At 57.9% G+C, this 18165-nt stretch overlaps 5 protein-coding genes across 5 annotated transcripts; all 5 read right to left on the bottom strand.

The window, feature by feature from the left end:
• Window positions 1–71: 71 nt before the first annotated feature.
• On the bottom strand, window positions 72–431 carry LMJF_24_1610 (putative ring-box protein; the record flags this gene model as incomplete). Its single annotated transcript, XM_001683626.1, has 1 exon — window positions 72–431. The coding sequence occupies one exon, from the start codon at window positions 429–431 to the stop codon at window positions 72–74; it is 360 nt and encodes a 119-aa protein (XP_001683678.1).
• Window positions 432–1790: 1359 nt separating this feature from the next.
• LMJF_24_1600 (hypothetical protein) lies at window positions 1791–1982 on the bottom strand (the record flags this gene model as incomplete). Its single annotated transcript, XM_001683625.1, has 1 exon — window positions 1791–1982. The coding sequence occupies one exon, from the start codon at window positions 1980–1982 to the stop codon at window positions 1791–1793; it is 192 nt and encodes a 63-aa protein (XP_001683677.1).
• A 1175-nt stretch (window positions 1983–3157) lies between these two features.
• LMJF_24_1590 (conserved hypothetical protein) lies at window positions 3158–4828 on the bottom strand (the record flags this gene model as incomplete). Its single annotated transcript, XM_001683624.1, has 1 exon — window positions 3158–4828. One exon carries the CDS (start codon window positions 4826–4828, stop codon window positions 3158–3160), a length of 1671 nt encoding a protein of 556 aa, XP_001683676.1.
• Window positions 4829–5713: 885 nt separating this feature from the next.
• Window positions 5714–6904, bottom strand: LMJF_24_1580 (conserved hypothetical protein; the record flags this gene model as incomplete). The annotated part of the gene is made up of 1 exon (XM_001683623.1): window positions 5714–6904. The coding sequence occupies one exon, from the start codon at window positions 6902–6904 to the stop codon at window positions 5714–5716; it is 1191 nt and encodes a 396-aa protein (XP_001683675.1).
• A 9087-nt stretch (window positions 6905–15991) lies between these two features.
• LMJF_24_1570 (conserved hypothetical protein) lies at window positions 15992–18070 on the bottom strand (the record flags this gene model as incomplete). The annotated part of the gene is made up of 1 exon (XM_001683622.1): window positions 15992–18070. One exon carries the CDS (start codon window positions 18068–18070, stop codon window positions 15992–15994), a length of 2079 nt encoding a protein of 692 aa, XP_001683674.1.
• Between the last annotated feature and the right edge of the window lie 95 nt (window positions 18071–18165).

Raw genomic sequence — 18165 nt, 5'->3', positions numbered from 1 at the left:
TGCCCGCCCACACACACACACATATCCGTTCTCGCTCTCCCCCTCTCCCCAACCCGTTGCATCTCCTTCTTCTATACGGTGGCGGAGGTGTTCCAGTCTGAGCGGTCTTTCCACTCCTTGTTGTCGAGCGGGCACACTGGCCGCGTCTTCAGCCATTTCTCAATGCAATGGGTATGGAAGGCATGGCCGCACTCGCCCCATGTGATGCTGCACTCCGCCGAGGTGGCCTCCGCGTTGCTCTGGCACACGACGCACGGCCCCTCGACTTGGTTGCAGCAGATGCTACACAGACCCGTCTCACGCTCCCAGGCAGAGAAGTAGACCGGGTAGAACTCCTCCACGGTGAAGAGTTGCCGGCCTCCCGGCATTAACGCTTGTGGTGGTGCTGCATTAGAAGCAGCGGCAGTGGTAGAAGTGGGTTCAGCTGACATAGTCTGTGCGTACGAGGGAAATTGTTGGGTATGTGCCGCTTGCGGCGGTTCTGCGTGTGTGTGTGTGCGTGTGTGCGAGTGTGGCTATACTTGATTCTGCTGGAGAGTGGCTTTCAAGCATCAGCACACGTAGGCATGAGGTGATCTTTGAGAAGGTGAGAACGAAAAGAGAAGGATTAGGGATCGGGGTGCTGAAGGGTCGACAAACATGGCGAAGAAACCTGCGCGCTCTTGCGACAGGCGCGGGCTGTGCGTCGTGTGGTGCCGCATGGCATACAAGTCAGAAGCACTTCGTTTTCTTGCAGCAGGGGATTCTTCTCCCATCCCACCTCATATCGGCGGCTCGCACACATCGTCGATAGGCGTGAGGCGATGACGGAGTGGACACGGTCAAGGTGGGTGAGAGGAGGGCAAAACAAAAAAAGGGGGCAAGAAGCGAAGAAGGTCTGCACACACACACACACACGCACTCGGTTTCTCGCGAACCGCGCGCACCCTCGCTCTCTCTCTCTCTCGCTCTCTCTCTCTCGCGCTGCTGTCACTGACGTGGCGATCGCGCAACTGCGGTTGGACGTGAGTGGTGTCATTCCTGTTACCTCATGTTTTTTTCTGTTTTCTCTTTTTTGCGTGCGATGGTGGTGATCTGGTGCCTGTGCATGTGTGTATGGACGTGAGTGCAGACACGTCCCTGAAGAGGCGTACACCGCTGCATGTGGTTTAAGCGCATCCTTCCATCCGCCTCTTGCAATCACTTTCATCGCGCTGGGGCTCGGGTCAAGGGGAGGGGCGGGCGCGTTCCTGTCGGCATGAGAACGAAGAAGAGAGAGGACGGAAGAAAGGAGGGAAAGGGGGAGAGGCGCAGCAGAGGAAGCCCACGCACAGACACCAATACACAGAAGCGTGGAAGGAGAGGATGAATCAAAAGCCGGAGAACAGATGAAGATCACAAACACGGAGCATTGATAATAAGAGGAAGTGAATAATGGAAGTCACAACGATATGTTGGTACATATACACATGGCGTCGTACTGCAACTGGGACGTGCGATGTTACCCGTCGCCCCCTTCACTCCCACCACCGTTGTCGTCGTCAGCTCATATCCAGTGGAGTCGCATCCCTTGGCATACATGGGATGCAACTGCTGTCCAGCAGAGTGCGGAAGTAGAGAGAGAGGCCCAGGGGAAGGGGGTAGAGGGACAGAGAGCGGGAGGTGCTTGGAGAGCCCTCGGCGGTAGGGGGAGTCCGGGTGCATGTGGGAGTGTCTGCGCCACTCTTCATGATTGTCCAGCCCGAGCAACCCGTCGCCGCCGCTCACGAGCACCGTCACCACCACCTCACGCTCTCTCTCCTTCTGTTCTTCTACATATCATCATCCATCGTGTAGGCCACATCCGCGCGGCGCATGGCCTCTGCGGCGGCCTCGTTCTGCTGCTGCTGCTGAGTCGCGCCAGATTCAGGATGGGACTCCTCCGTCGGGGACTCCGCAGCCGCGTCATCGGCGCGGCGCATGGCCTCGGCGGCGCTATCGTTGATCTGCTGGCTTCTGGACATAGTCGTGCTGAAGAACAGAAGAAAAAGGCAACAGAAATATGTGTGGACTGTGTGTGTGTGTGTGTGTCTGTGTGCTTCAGGCGCTTGAGTGAGCTCTGAAGTACGGCCAAGTGTGCGGGAAGGAAGAAGCAACGAGAAAGAGGGTGGTCTTCGGCGGACCTAGTAGTGCTGGGGACGACAGGATCCTGAAGTATATGGAGGGAAGGGCTGCCTTTACCGTTAGCCGTGTGCGCGGGTCGAGCTCAGCACGTCGACACATGCGTCGCGCATGTGCAAAGAGGAGTGAGAAGGAGAGCCACAACAGTGTGTGTCTCCATGGCGATAAACGGCAAATCTGCTTCGGGGAGGTCGTTGCGCATATCTCCGGGAGAGGGCGAGGGGAAGGCGGCGTCGCATGCAACTGAGTAGATGTCGCCATTCAAGGCGTCCACTGCTGCTGCCGTTGTACGCTTCAGGGGGGGGTCCTTATCGGATTTCCTTTCGTTTCGTCTGTTTGTCGGTGCTTGTTCACCGCTCCGCCTTGTTGTGCGGTGATGCCTTGGCGATGGTGCAACAGCCTCTCGCGTCTGTGCCAACCATCCACGGAGAGAGGGGAGGGAAGGCGATGGTCAGAAACACACAAAGACGGAGAGATTCAAGTGCTTCCAGCCACAAGCGGAGCAAAAACCGCGTATCGCCCATATCTATGTACGTGTATGCGTATACGTGTATGGGGAGGTGGACGAGTGCACGGTCTCTGCCCTTGTGTAGATCTCGTGTGTTCTCACCGCCTTTGGTACGCCCTTCGCTTTTCGCCTTGCTGTCTCCACGAGACTCCATCGCACGAGCTAGGCGGCAAAGCCGGAGATCGCGGACCCCTCACACACATGCATATACGTGCAGCTACGTCCTTTCTAAAGGCGGACAAGGGGAAGAGGGAGAAGGTGGTTGTACGAGACCAGCACACACCCACACACACAGAGAGAGAGAGAAAGAGGAGCAGACAGAAGATAACGCGGATACTCTGCCAAAGCGGAGTTATTGGGGGAGAGGGAGGCGGCGGCACTGGCGACAAAAACGGCTTTCGAACACCACCGCACATCGGACACACACAAACACACACACAGGCAATGTGGTTGTCGTGCAGGCCTTCTCGTTTCTTCCGCCTCTTGCTTTGCCATCGGGTCAGTCCCCCTCTACGAGATGTTGGCATCCACATCACGCACAGTGATACGTATACGCTCCTCAGACTCAGCGTGCGTCACGACAGCCAACCAGCATAGCCACAAGCGGTGTTGGAGGTTGCGTAGCTCCGGAGAAAGCGCGGGGGCAGACGAGGAATCGAGAGTCCGGTTAGGCGATTCAGCCGCGCGCAGCGCTGGCGATAAGCAGTGAGGGGCGGAGGCAGGTGAGTCTGTCGAGACGGTATCGAGGGCCCTACTCGCTGCTTGAGCAGCCCCAGTCTCACCCACCGTCGGTGCCACCTGCGGGTCATCATCCCGAGAAGCGTAATCATCCCTGTATGGGGGTGCTGCTTTCTCTCCCGCCTCCGGAGCACCTTGGCACTCCTTCGCCTCTGTCACCACCGTGGATGTATGCAGCGCCGCCTCCGCGACGCTACCGGTGTTGTCGCTGGTGGTGTTGTCTGTTTTGCCCTCCGGCGTCGGCGACCCCGCTGCGTCCTCCTCACGCGCTACTGCCCCCGCTGTGGAGAGCGAGGGATGCCGTCGCCGTCGCTTCTTCGCGCCTCGGAGTCGCTCCCGGTGCACGAAGGAGAGCGGCTCCAGGGTCATGGGGCGTGATGACAAGGTAGAAGAGGAGTCGTAGGACACATTGCCTCTCGACACAGGCGCTACTTCCTTTCCTGATGCGGTGCGATGGTCCACCGACAGCGACTCCACTCGCAGAACGAGCTGCTCAGCGGGGTGAGGGCTGAGCTTCGGAGAGGACGCGGCGCCTTCGCCTGCGGAGGCAGCACGAAAAGATCGGTCGTGCTTCCTCGCTGAGCCGGAATGCTGCCGGAGAGCAGCGCGATAGCACGCCAGTGCGGACGGTCGCGTGGGCTGGCGACCGCACGCGTAGTTCTCCACCTGTGTGTAGTAGGCGTGTGAGGCCGCACTGTTATCGTCGAGCCCGGGGACGAGAAGCTGCAGGTGAAAGGGCTGGGCAGCCACCTTCGGCGCACCGGCTGCGATCTCAGCCACTGGTGGACCCGCAACTGGTGCGATAGCGGCAACGAAGGAGTTCCACATGTCGCTGTCCGTGTCAGACTGCACTAATAATGCCACAGACGACGCTGAGCCCGCCGCACCGTTGCGGCGGCCTCTGTCACTAGCGGCGTAGAACACAAGTAGCTCTGACCGGCACCACTCCCTGAGCAGCTCAAGCGCCGCCACAAGACACCCTTGGTTGAGTGTCAAGCGAAGAAAAATTCGCGCTCGCACTGCGGGCGCGGTAGCAGGAAACGCGCTCCGCACGAGGTAGACGAGCTGGGACGCAAAGCGGAACCGCTGCAGTTGTTGTAGCGGCTCTTGCGCTCCGTGCTTGCTCAGGGCGGCCGTCTCAGGTGCTGTTGCTGTTGCCTCGGCGACCGCCTGCATGCGAGCTGGCACGCACTCCAGCAGCTCTAGCACCGACCACAATCCGAGGTCGTCATCGCAGAGGCCAATGGAGAGGACTCTGGTGAGCTCCGTCAGGAAATCCTCAATGACATCTGCCAGCGCCGAGGAGTCGCGCGGTCGCTGTTGGGACAGTTTGGGTGCGGCCAGCGGTGAGGGCTCTACCTCGAACACATTGCGCAGTACGTGTGGATAATAGGTGAGAAGCTCTTCGAGGCACCCGCGTAGCTGCGCGATGGCAGCGTCCATGAGGGCTCCTTGTCAACGTGCGCCTTGCACGCCTCTGCCTCTTGGGTGAGTGTGTAGATCTGTGTGTTGGGGGGGGGGGGGAGGGGGATCGAGCACCGCGCTTCCACGGCGCGCACAGACGCAGAGAGAGAGAGAGAGAGAGAGGCTCCCGAAGACAAACGCGTGGCACACGCGCGCCCGTGTGGCATGGGCACGTGGGGCGGAAACTCGATGATGATCGTTGGGCTTCTGTGCACTGCAATGTTTGAGACGGCGAGGAAAAGTGGAATAAAAGGCCAAGATGTTGTGAGTCGGCGAGTGAAGAGCCACTTTGTTCGACGCCTCACGCCCATGCGCAGAGATGGAGAGAGAGAGAGAGAGAGGCATACACGCACGCACGCGCGCACACACACATGCGGACAGCGAGTCAGAGAAGGGGAAAAGGTTTAGGACTGCGAGATAGACAGGGTGCGTCAGGCAACGACACTAGCCGTTACAAGAGAGTTTCGACGATACACACAGAGAGAGAGAGAGAGAGACATGCTGACAAGGGGGAAGGGTATCTTGGCAACACACGCATACAAGTGCACCAGCACATAAAGGTCGCATAAATGATGTTGGCTTTCTGCTTGGGGGCCGTTGAGAGGGCGATGTGCGATGTTCAATGGAGGTTCAGGGCAGGGCCAGGGTAGTACAGATGTGGCGCACACGCGCACAGCGCGTGAGAGAAAGGAGAGAGGGAGGGAAGCGCATCAAGAGAGCACGGGGAGGGCCAAGGAGGTAAAGCTAGCGCCGAAGAGCAATCCCAGTCATGGCAGAGCTGCAAGAGCAACATCACCGCAAGATGTATAGAGAACGTGTCCAGGCACGGGGTGGTGGCGATCACGGGGGGTCACTCGGCGCGTTTTAGTTGCCCAGAAGGATCTGCACAGCCATCTCAAGGTTGCCTCCCGTCATGTCCAGCGCTGCGATGACCTCATCACGTGACGCGCGGAGGCCGATTGCCTCTATGGTCGCAATCGCCTCATTCCTTGCCGCCTCCTCCTGTGGGCTGCGGCGCCGCGCTTGGGCAGCTGCACCAGCGGCCACGGCGCCACCTCGTGAACCCTGCTGCTGCGGTTGCGCCCCGTGGCGCCGCGCGCGCATGCGGGCACGCACCTCCTGCAGCGCATCACCACCTGTCAGGCTCTCCACCACGTATCGACCACCGTCTACGACACCTGCGTCGTCAGCGCCATCGAAGCCGGCGCGAGCGCCGCCGATGCCCAGTTGAAAGCTCCCGTTGCCACCCTGGTGGTGCCGCGCGTTCCGAGGCTTGGCGTGGTCCACGGTGAACGACGGCCCAAACAGGACGTCTGTCAGGGGCCTCAGGAAACGCAGCAGCGGGCGGCAAATGTACCGAGTGAAGACCGTCAGCCACCACCGCACGACACGCGAGCGCGTGGACATAATGGCAAAAATAGCGCCGACGAGGGCGAGCCACAATCGTGTCCACACCCCAACGTCGGCCTCCACCGCCGCCCGGCGGAACGTCTGCGCCTGCAGCTGCGTACTAGGGCTCAGCACAAGCTTCATTAGCGGCAGCAGCGTCAGCGCCTTCTCTGAAATGATTAAGTTCGTGCCGGGAATACGCATCGCCAACGTCGACCGCGAGGGCACCTCACGTAGATAGCACGTGAGCAGCGCCGCCAAAGGAACAATGGTGCCGGCAGCAGAGAGGATGCGGACAGCGTCGATGGACAGCTGCTTCGACCCACTCTCTGTGACGAAGAGCTGGACAGTGCACACGCCAAGCACAGCTGAGGTGAAGAGAAACGCCATGTACGTGTTGGACCCCCACCGCCGCTCCAGCGTGCGAAACTGGTAGAGCAGGTTGATAGCGAGAAAGATATCCATAACAGAGATGCCGAGCGGGCCTATCGGAATGCTCTGCAGCAGGAGACGCTTTGCCAACGCGAAGCAGGTGAGGGGGGCCGCCAGCGTGTCGGGAGCAAAGGCCATGTTACGGTAACGCGTGTGCTGGCCTCGAACCATCGATGATGATACGGCAGAGATGAGCAGCGTCAGCCCCGTCACCGGCGCGCCTTCCAGAATCATGGTTGCCGAGTGCAGTCTCTGCTTTTGCTGCAACGATATTCCCGGTGCAGACAGCCTCCTCCTCCTCCTCTTCGGTGTTCGTCGCTGGTTCAAGTGCTGGCACACACGGGCGCCCGTATGTGTATGCAACGCTTTGGGCAGAGGGTATGGGTGTTGGGGCACTTTTACTTCGCTTAATGATGGTCTCACACGTGCGCACAGATGACGATACTTCGAGAGACAGTCCTCCCCCCCCCCCACGTCCCCTCACATGTCTTGACCTCGCCCCTTGTTCGTCTCTCTCGATACGGCTGGCGTGTGTATGTGCACCGCGCACCCTCGCCCCGCGCCTCGGCCTCTCCTTCGGCTGTGCACTGGCCGGAGGAAGGAGCGGGTTGTCCTGTCGCAAGGGCGCTTAGGCTGCTCTTGTATGGTGCGCTGTGTTAAATGACGGTTGCGTGCGTGTGGGCGTCGTACTTCGCCTCTGTCGTTTCCCTGCCCGTTCTCCCTTGCACTGGGCGCGTGTACTTCTAAAGGCGAGCGGGTGTTACTGCTCTTCAGTTATGCGAATGGGTGCAAGTCCGGAGGAAAGGTGTGTGTGTGTGTGTGTGTGTGTGTGTGTTTGGGGGTGGGAGTGGGGGGCATGTGCAGGTGTGTGGCAAGCAGGAGAACAAGAGATGAAGAGGGAAGACGACACTGCGGATGGCACACGCACACAGGCAAACACACACAGAGAGAGAGAGAGAGAATCCAAAGCGTTGACGGATTACGAAATCAAAGCAAAGAGAAAGCGAAAAGTGCAAGGCGGCGGGAAAAGACGTGGAGGAGAGTCGTGTACAGCTGCAGTGGAGGCAGAGAAGTGAGTCGAGACTACTTGCTTCTGTCTGGATAAGCGAGAGTGCGGAATGGGAGGAGGAGGAGGAGGAGGAGGGGGGGGATGGGGGCACCGCCGTCACTCACCTCTGTAGAAATGTTGCTCACGCAGCCCGCGCTGTGGTAGCGGATGCAAGCACGCATCCACACCCACAAAGAGACACATACTTAGGGGCTGATAGGAATGAGGCAACGCCGGACGGGTCTCCGGTTGTGACCAGTACCCCCCCCTCTCTCCTCCCTCCACGCTGCTGTGGGAACAAGCAGCATGGAGTCAAAGAGGGCTAAGCGAATGGGAAGGCAGATGGGGATGCCATTCTTGCACAATTAAGTCCGGTTGCTCGCCTTGACGTGCCTCATGATCGATAAAAGAGAGAGATTCTCTGTGAGGAAAGGGAGGGAGGAAGGCGGGTATGCGGGGGTGTGTACGTGGTGTAGAGCGCAAGGGGATAGTAAAGATATGACGTCAGCTGTATACTTGCACGCAGGCAACTGCAACCGAGCATGGTCTGTGCGGCACTGGAAGAAAGTGCGCGCGTGGGGTAGCAGAGGCAAAACGTGTGCTGAGAGGAGAGGTGAAGGGTAAGAGTGTCGTCCAAGTGGGACGGCACCACAGAGAGAGAGGCAGCCGAAACAGCAGAGAGGGGCAAAGTGGGAGCACAAAGACGAGAGAAGAGGATGAAAGGCAACAAGCGCGCCACACACAAGCAGAATAAAGAGGCGGAAGAGAGCGCGCGGCTCGCAGCAACAGGCGAGAGGACAGATCGCAGCCCCCTCGTTGTGTGGGCGCGCTTGTCTTCATAAAGCGCGAGAGCGTCACTCACATGACAAGGGACACCCACGCACCTGACAGCGCACTCGCCCTCACTCCCCATTCACCACATCTTCCACTTCGTGCAGAAGGGACGATAATGGAAATGCAGAGGAGAAGTCGATGTGAGCAAGACAGCACATGCGACGACTGGGTCCTCGATTGCTCTAAGACAGGACTCCCTCTCTCTCATGGATGCAGAAAGAGGGCCTGGCCGTCCTTTTCCTTCCTTGTTGTTGAGAGCTTTACTATACGACGTCAGCACGCATACTAACACGCACAAAAAAAAAACAGAAACATGCTACGATGACACAGCAAGAAGGCTCGCACTTGCACGCGCAGGGGGGAGGGGGCATACACATCCACACACACATATATACTCATGCACATACACACGCGCGCAGACACGCATACACACACGCGCTCTGAAGGTGTTCATCAAGGGCATCGAACGCGTGAAGAAAAAGAGCAAAGATGTGGGAGAGAAGGAAGGAAGGGAAGGAGGTGGGGGAGAAAAGGGAGCTGGTCGATGAGTGGGCGACAGTGGCGAGGGGCAGAGTAGAGCGACGAGAACAACAGGTGAAGGGAGGGGGAGAACAGCTGAGGAAGCACAGTCGTGGATGGCAGAGGGAGACGGGGAGGGGAGGGGGGACGAGCCAAACAGAAAAAGGAACAAGTGAATGACAGCAGGGAGACGATCAATCAAAGAGAGCTCCCCGCGCACAGGCAAAAGAAAAACAACAACAGAAAGAGAAAGATACACACACATACATACATACATGCAGGAATAAACAATGTGCCTCATTGAGCATCCACGTCCAAAAGGCAAAGAAGAGCACAAAAACACAGTCGGAGGAAGGAGAGAGGAGAGAGGAGGGGTTAGACGCACGCACACACTCGCAAATAAGGCTGTAGAAGGAGGGGGAGAGAGACGCAGACCAGGAGAAGGGGAGAGGGAGAAAAGGACTACAGATCGCCGCTCTGTATACGAAAGCTAATGTTAGAAAAAGGAGAGAGAGGGGGAAAAAGAGGAGAGACGATGGACCACGGTGAAACACACGAAGGAATGAAAACAAGTTCACGCACGCATACAACACACACACACACACAGAGAGAAAGAGAGAGACAGAGACAGAGAGGGGGTGTGTGCGGAACACCGAGACACGTGAAAGGGGAACGAAACGAAAAGAAAAAAACGGAAAAGGACAGCCGGAAAAGACTCAGGAAGACGGTGGTGAGAGTGAAAGGAGAGCACACAAACGGAAGCGAGTCGGTCAGCGAGCGAGTGAGACAGCAGGATCGAGCATGAAGAAAGACGGAGAGAGGGGTGGATAGCATACTGGCAGACAAGACGCGCACACACACATCACCACCTCCTTAGGTAGAAGAAAATCACGCGCACGCGGAGAGGGGGTAGAGGGGGGAGAGCGCGCGTGAAAAGAAGAAGCGAAAAGATGGCACACACACACACACACACACGCATGGTTTTAACACGGTGATGAGCAAGAAAGAAAGTGAACAGAAAAATCTGAAGCGAGTCGCATCACGTCAGAGGCGATGCAGATGGCAGAGCCTCGCCTTGACGTCGTTGTTAAGCACCCACACACAGCTTGCACAAACACACACACACACGAAAGAGAACGCAAAAAAGAAGGGACGCATCCGCAAAGAGGGCATATGCATGTCGTCGCCTGTGCCTCCCCCTCCTCATCTGTCTTGCTTTCTTTTCATTGTGTGCGTGTGTGTGTGTGTGTGTGTGTGTGTGTGTGTGTGTGTCTGTGTATGCGCCCCTTTCCATCTCTCCGGGAGAAACGAATGGATGCATGGGTAGTGAGGTGTCGGTGTGCGTTGATGTTTGTCACGTTCGTATACGTGTTGAGGGAGGTGGGAGGGTTTGAAAGAGGGGCAGTAGAGAGAAGTGGGGCGTTCGAAAACGGTCCAGCGAGGCTGGAAACTGCAGCTGCGTATCCGCATTGTGACACAGTCAGTGATCGATGGAGAGGAAAAAGAAGGCCGAATCATATTTAAACACAAACGAAAAGATCACCAGAATGAGGAAAAAGTGGCAAGCTGAGCGTGTGAGAAAGAGGAGGGGGAAGCGGGGAGCTTGTGTGGATGGCTCAGCGAGTCTTGCTACGCTCGCCCATCGTCCTCCCCACCCCCTCCTCTTGCTCAAAGGAACTACGCAGCAGCGGTGTCTCAACACGGCAGCGGAAGAAGCAGCATAGCTGCCCTGAACGTTCACACAACCGCGCACAAGAGACAATAAATCGGGGGGAGATGTTCAGCGAAAGGGAAGGATAGAACATGCGCAGACATCCACTCAAACGCACAAACGACGTCTCGCTCCAACACACACACACACATATACACATACATATATGTATGTGTGCAAAGGCAAAGCAGGGAAGACGACGACCTCTCGTAGATGAAGAATAACGCGCATAAACATAGGGTGGGTGCGAAACGCTAGCAAACCCACGACGAGGCGGGATACAACAACATCCAACGGCGGAAGAGGGGCGACAGAGCAGAAAGAGAAAAGGGTGGGATGGCGGCTTTGATGGGCTAAGGGGATGAGGAAGAAGGGGGAGAGGGGGAGAGAGAGAAAGGAGGAGGAATGACGGCGGCTACGCAAGCACCTCCGCTCATCGAAAACGGCAATCAAGCAGCAGGTGATGAGATGGAGAGGCGTAAAGAGAGCGAGCCACACGCATGTACGCACACACACACACACATACACACACGCTACCGTACATGAACAGAGCAGACACGGCAGACACGGTGAAGCAATGGCAAACAAGGTGTGTGAGAGAACAAAAAGAAGGGGCAGATGAGAAGATACACATGAATATGCGCACACGACATACATACAGTGACAGACAGAGGCAGTGATGGATAGCTGCCTCAGCATTACACAGACCTGGAGGTAGAGAGAGAGAGAGAGAGTAAACACGCGTAAGATATTGGTGAGCGTCTATGTTTGTTTGGGGGAGGGAAGAGAAAAAGAGAAAAAAGGGAAAAAAAAGAGAGCGAGCAATGCTGTCGGGGTGGTTGCAGTTTCGCGCTGTCGTGAATGCTGTTTTCCCCCGCTTGCTTTCTATGAGAGGGGTGGCAGTCGTCGTGATGGCGGCCGTCGAGGCAGAGGAAGTCGAGGAGGTGGTGGTGGAGAGGCAGAGAAGAAGCTCTTTGCATTTTCGTCGCTATCTCATTTACTTGTGTGTTGGGTTCCTTTCCTTTTTTCTCTTTCTTGTGGGTACTTCCCTCCTCTCTTTCTCTGCTTCCTCACGCCCCTGACGCGCGTGCACCGCCGCAGCAGCTCCAGCATCAGCAAGGTGAACGCACAAAAAGAAAAGAGAACACAGCCCCAAAGTGGTTGGCAGGGCAATCAAGAGAGGCGGACAATACAAGACAGGAAGAGAGCCCCTCGTGCGCCGAGGCATATAAGAAGGGCCCGATTCAAGCACAAACAGACAGGCACGCACAGACACGCCGACCAATGCTCTCGGTACTCGCGTACAGCTCGTTTTCAAGAGGGTTGTGTGGGAGTAAAGAGAGTGGTCGAAAGCGTCGAAAAAAGAGAAGAGCCTCGACCAGTAGATTCTTGACAGTTGAGTACGAGGTGCAGCGGAGTGGGCCTTCGCCATCTCCCTCCTCTTTTCTCTGTCGCCACGCTCCGCCTCACCGCTCAACCGCCCTTCTCTGAGAGCCTGAGAGGACATCTGCAGAAATATATATATATATATGCTTCGGCGAGACGGCGGAGTGTCCAGCTGCACCGAAAGGCACCAGAACAACACCCACCGAGACGGAGGGGGGAGACGAGTTCACCCAGTGACGAAAACAACAACAAAGTGAGTCCAGTAACGAAAAAAAGGGGGGCGGCGGCAGAGCGAAGGACCACACAAAACACATGTCGAGGAGGAGCCGTGTCTGTCGACTATGTGACACACACATATACACCTCAGGCGAGTGAGTGGGTGGGTGGTGGGTGGGCAGGAGACGGGCACCGTGACCGACATGCACGACGTCTTCGTTCGTTTCTTTCCTTTGAGCGTCGCTTGGCCGCCGGCAAGTCCGCCGATGGACGCAATGCACAACCACAGTCCACCCACCTCTGCCGCCCCACGGCGGAGTTCTGGCCGACCGGCACGAGCCGCCCTGCCGTCGTGTCGGGCCATGCGCCTCTACCGAGCTCCCCCTCTCCCTCCTCGCCTACTCTGCCGCGTACGTCCCGCTTGACCGGCACCACGCGGGCCTGGGCGTATTGCGCACCTTGATCCGAGGCGGGCCGCGTCCAGGGTCCGGCGCTCGAGGGCGGAAGCGGTGGCGTCCGGCGCGCGGCGACAGCAGGGGGTGGTGCAGGCGCATGCTGGATGAGCTCAGAAAGGAAGCTCGCTAGCCACAGGTCAGAGCCCACTGGGGCCCTGCACCCCCTTGCCTGCGGGCCATGCTCCGCCCTCTCAGTCGCCTCAGGCAGCGGCATCCCACAATGCGGTGCGGTGACTCTTCGCACCGGCCGTCGGGAGGACCCGGTGGTGCGACTCGGGGTGTCCCCGTTACGCCCCCGGCGTCTGCGCCTCATCAGCCCACCCGGTCGGGATGTAGGAGATGCCGCACGTGCCACACCCATGCGTGCTGGGGCTGATTTGCATGGATCGCTTCACGCCACGCTCGCCCATCACTCGCGCCCCTCCGACCCCTGCATGTCTTGCTGGGATGCACCATGCCAGCTACCGCTGGCAGCGCGCGTGCAGTGCTCGCATTTTTGGATCCCTGGGACCGGCTTCAGGACGGCGTTGTTGCCTGAGGGTGTGTGTCTAGATGGCTTGCCCGCATGTGCCGCGACAGGCGGGACGCTGCTGTGAGTCTGTTTGACGGCAAGGGCATTCCTCTCTCTCCTGAATCCGTGGGCCTTGCGGCGGGGAGGGGGTGTATCAAGCTTTCTCGGATCGGCGACAGGGTGCGCTGTGGGCCGGTAAAAGGGGCGTCATGGCCGCAAGTCTCATGAGCCCAGCGCCAACCCGCACCTGACCGCCGGCATCAAGAGTCCGCAACCAACACGCGAGGGCAGGCCGCAGAACAGCTGCTTGGCATCCCCACAAAGAGTGGGAAGGGGTGTAGCGAGGCCCTGATACCGCGGTGAGGTGGCCGGCATCATCCTCATCATCATCCTCAGGGAGAGTGCGAGCGGCGTCGAACAGAGTGTAAACCGACACACACGCCAAAGGCGAGAGAGACAAGCAGCGCAGGTGCTAGCCTGAAAAGGAGAGAGAGAGAAGGTGCGTGATGCACGTCAAGATACAGGAGAGGGAGAGAACAAGGCACGAAGGGTCGGAGGGAAGGGGATGCGGGTGCCCCCCCTCCCCTACTCAAACCCACCCTCAAGAAGACTCCGGAGACGAGGCGAAAAAGGTGCGAGACGAACAAAAAAACTCCGAGAGAAGTAAAAGACGCGGCCCCTTCAAGGCGAATAAAAGAGAAAAGAAGGAAGGGACTGAGAGCAAGAACGCAAGCGCGCGCACACACACAGACACCTACACACGCACGCGCCCATACGCATGAGAAAATCATACAAGGGGCACAAAACATTGAGGAAAGGAACCACGGGAAACGGGAAGGAGGAGAAACCATAATACAGAGGCAAAGGCCACACGCGCGTGCAGAGAGTGGGAGGGTGCAGAGAGAAGGAGAGAAACGGAGATGGACGGAGCCAGGCGGGGGCCGGGAAGAGAAGGAGGCAGCTCTTTCACACTTCGTGCCATGATGAGGTCCTCCCTCCTCCTCCCCATCCCGAACACACGTATCAAAACCATCTCCAAGCAACGCAAACAAAAGTGAAGAAAAGGGGGTTAGCAAGGGAAATGGACAGAGGGAGTAGGGGAGGGAAGGGAGCGAGAACTAAACTGAGGAGAGAGACGCGTGCTTAGGTGAAGGCGAGCATCGCAGAGGAGGAAGACGAACGAAAACGCACAGACACGTTACAGAAACCTTTAGGAGTTACGCGCACGCACGCACAGAGGCTAAAATAAAAGGTCAAGTCCATGAAGCTTGTCGAGAGCACAAGGACAGCAAACAAGAAGAGGGAAAGGGGAAAAACGAGAGAGGTGCGTCCCCCTCCCCTCCCCTCCCCTCCCCCCCCCCACACACACACGCATCCCAAGCGAAGAAGCAGCGAAGAGAGAGAAACAGAGAGGCAAATACTGGTCGAATAATACGCGCTCGCACATGCATGTGTGCCATGGCACACAGACAAACACATCGAAGCAACAACGCACATACAAGCAAGCAAGCAAACAAGCAAACAAAGCTGCTCAGGCGGGGGAGGAGAGAGGCGGGTCTAAGCAGTCTCCAACAGCCAACAAAAGAAAAGAGGGAGGCGAGAAACGAAACACAACAAAAAAAGAACAAAGGAGTGGTGGTGGTGGTGGTGAAGGTAGTGGTGGTGGTGAAGGTGAAGGTAGAGAAAACACGTGGAGCACCAACATGCCACACATACATACATACACACACACATACACACACACACACACATTTTGATACACACACATATATACATATACATGCATTTGCGGGTATTCATGTGTGTGTGTGTGTGTGTGTATGTGTATGTGTATGTGTGAGTGGTAGAGAGAGAGGTCGTCATCCAAGACAGAAAAGACAGCGGGAAAGAAACAAGGCAATCGAGTTCCTTTTTAAGATTCAAAAAGGAAACGGAGAGACGAAAACGGAGTAGAGACGTCGGCGAAATACGAAAGTAAAAGAGGAGGGCCCACCCATGCAGGCAGGCAGGCAGAAGAACACAAGCGTATGTGCTGAAACAACAAGATATAGAGAGAGAATCAAGCGAGAGGCCAGAGAAGGGAGCGGCAAAGCATCCATTCGGTGGATGTGTACGTATGTATGTACATGTGTGCGACACACACACACATACGCACACATCCACAGATACACAATGCCAGTGGGGTTCGCAGGCCAGTAGAACTAGTGAAAAGAAAAAGAAAATACGTAAGACGATGACGATGACAGCGGAAAGGGAAAACGAGAGCGTTGGCGCGAGCGCAGGAGAGAGAGAGCGAGCAAGCGAGATGAGGGATAAAAAAAAAAGGCAGCGCTGAGGACGCCGGGAAATGGAAAAGGCAAGAGGAGAGTGGGTGAACGCAGGCGCGGCCTGCCAGCCATCGCCAGTGTCGAAGGACTGAGCAAGAGCACGCAGTGGGCAGGGGGTAGGTTCACAAGGAAAACGAGAGAAGAAAAAAAAAAACGAACGTCGGAAGAGGAGCATCAGCGGTGCTGGGGAATAGGAGTGGGAAGGTGGGGATGTGGTGAGAGGTGCGAGAAAAGCACAAAATGGTGAGACTCACGCAGCAGATCCCCCTGTTGAGAGAGCAGCAAACGCGGCCACGCATGCTCGAGGCGTACGCCTACTGGTTTGAAGGTGGCTGTCCTCCCATCATCACGAAGTAAGGGTTCATCTGCTGGGTCGGTAGCATCGACGCTGTTGCCGGCTGCGCACCGCCGTACATAACCGGCATCATCGATCCGTTCGGGGTTTGCATGTACACAAGCTGGCCAGGTGCAGCCCCTGGCATCGGCATTGTCTGCTGCGACTGTTGCGGCACCTGCGGCAGTAGTGGCGGTGCTGGGAAGAATTGCAGCGGCTGCTGCTGCTGCGGCGGCGGCGGCTGCGGAAGCTGCTGCTGCTGCTGGTGCTGCTGCGGGGCTGGCACAAAGCCATTCGGGGTGCTTATGTACAAAGTTTGCGGTTGTGCCTGCGGCTGCTGCTGAGACTGCTGCGGTGGTGACTGGTTAATCGCCGGCGGTGGTGGCTGAGCGCTAAAGAAGATACTGGGCTGCGCCATGTTTCCGGGCATGGCATACGCCATTCCACCAGTCGCGGTGGCGGGGTTCGGTTGTGCCGGGGAGTAGATGGGGTTGCCGCTGGCATCGCGTAAGGCCGTCATATGATCCCCTGCCACGCTCGCGGGCATCATCGTAGGTGCGGTCAGGTCCGGCGTGTTACCCATGGTGGGAACGGAGACAAAGGTCCCAGGAGGGAAGCTACCTGCCATGGGCATCATCGGTGGCATCATCATGCCGGTAGGAAGCGCAGCACCCATCGACGGCGCGGCGAACCTACTCATCGACGCGACGTTGGTGGAACTACTCGATGTGCTCACTTCCCTCGTCCCCTCGGCCCCCGTAGCGGGGCGCTGGCGACGCGACAGACGCTCCATGCGGCGCACTGTGTCCTCGGCGACCTTTGCCAACAGCGGCACACCGTTGCACTCCTTGAACGGTGTCTTCGTGTGTGTCGCCTCGGCGGCTTTGGCGGCTGCCTCCTTGGTCGAGTAGGTGATGAAGACAATGTTCAGCTTGTCGTCAGCGCCGTCTTCAGTGGTGCTGGCGGAGCGGCCAGAGGGGTTGTGACGACCCTGTGCAGTGTCCGATTTAATAGAGAGGTCAGTGACCTCGCCGAACTGAGCAAAGTACTCAAACAGCGTCGTGCGTGAAACGGTCAGCGGCACGTTGCGCACAAAGGTCTTGTTCGTGGGATTGCCTGGCAGGTAGGCGGCACGCGAGTTCGCCACGCGCACGGTGATCTGATGTCCATTCACAGTCGTGCCGTTCAGCGCGTCCACCGCGTTCTCGGCGTGCTCGACATTCTTGAACTTCACGAAGGCGATGCCGCGGCTGCGACCAGTGTGGATATCGAGCATCACCTTAGCTGACTCGATCTCTCCGTGCTTCTCGAACAGCTCCAGCAGCTCCTTGTCCCTAACGCTGACCGGCAAGCCACACACAAATAGGTTGCTGCGCACCTCGACATCGTTCGGCTGGCCGGAAGACGTGGCTATGCCCGATGACGTGGCTTGTGAGAGCGAGGTGCTCGTGTTGTCGTTCATGGAGCCGCCTTTGTTGCTCATGGTGCTGCTGTTCATCGGCATCGCCGGAGGGGTAGTGACGCCGGCAACAAAGCCCTCGGTGTGGCCCTGCACAGACTGCGGCGGTGTCACAGACGACATCTCGTTGACGAAGTTTGGGTAGAGGAAAGAGGTATCGCCGCTGCACATCTGCGGGCCGCATCCGATCGGCACTGAAGCGCTGCTGTACGACGGAGCCGAAGAGCGGCTCGCGTTCGAGCACGCACCCGCGCCTAGAGGAGTGAACTGCGGGACAGGGCACGGCTGCGACTGCGGCGATGTGCCGGGAGTGGCGCTCTGCGCCGCCAGCGTCGAGACAGTGAGACGGCCGAGCAGGTTGTTAGCCGCTGGCTCCGGCGCTGTCGAGGCGCTCTTGCCGTCGCCGGCAGAAGCCTTCATGATAGATTCGAGCTGAGATGCCCCGTAGAGGTTCGCTGTCGCCATCTGCTGCTGCCCACCCTCGGCGCTGGCGGCGCCGGCAGCGGAAGGAAAGGGGAAGAAGGCGTTGGTAGCGAGGGTGTTGAGGTCTGGCAACGGATCTTGCTGCGGCGTCTGGGTCGGATTTTGTGTGGGCTGCATGGCAGCCTCACCAACGGTGCTCAGTGTGGTAGGGGAGCGCGTGAGGTGCGTGGACAGCAGGGGTTCGCGAAGAGTCACGCCGCTGGAGGGGAGGC

Source organism: Leishmania major, chromosome 24, assembly GCF_000002725.2.
Source record: "Leishmania major strain Friedlin complete genome, chromosome 24".
Taxonomy (NCBI): Eukaryota; Euglenozoa; class Kinetoplastea; order Trypanosomatida; family Trypanosomatidae; genus Leishmania; species Leishmania major.
Note: the sequence above shows the minus strand (reverse complement) of the source record. Positions and strands in the feature narration are given on the sequence as shown.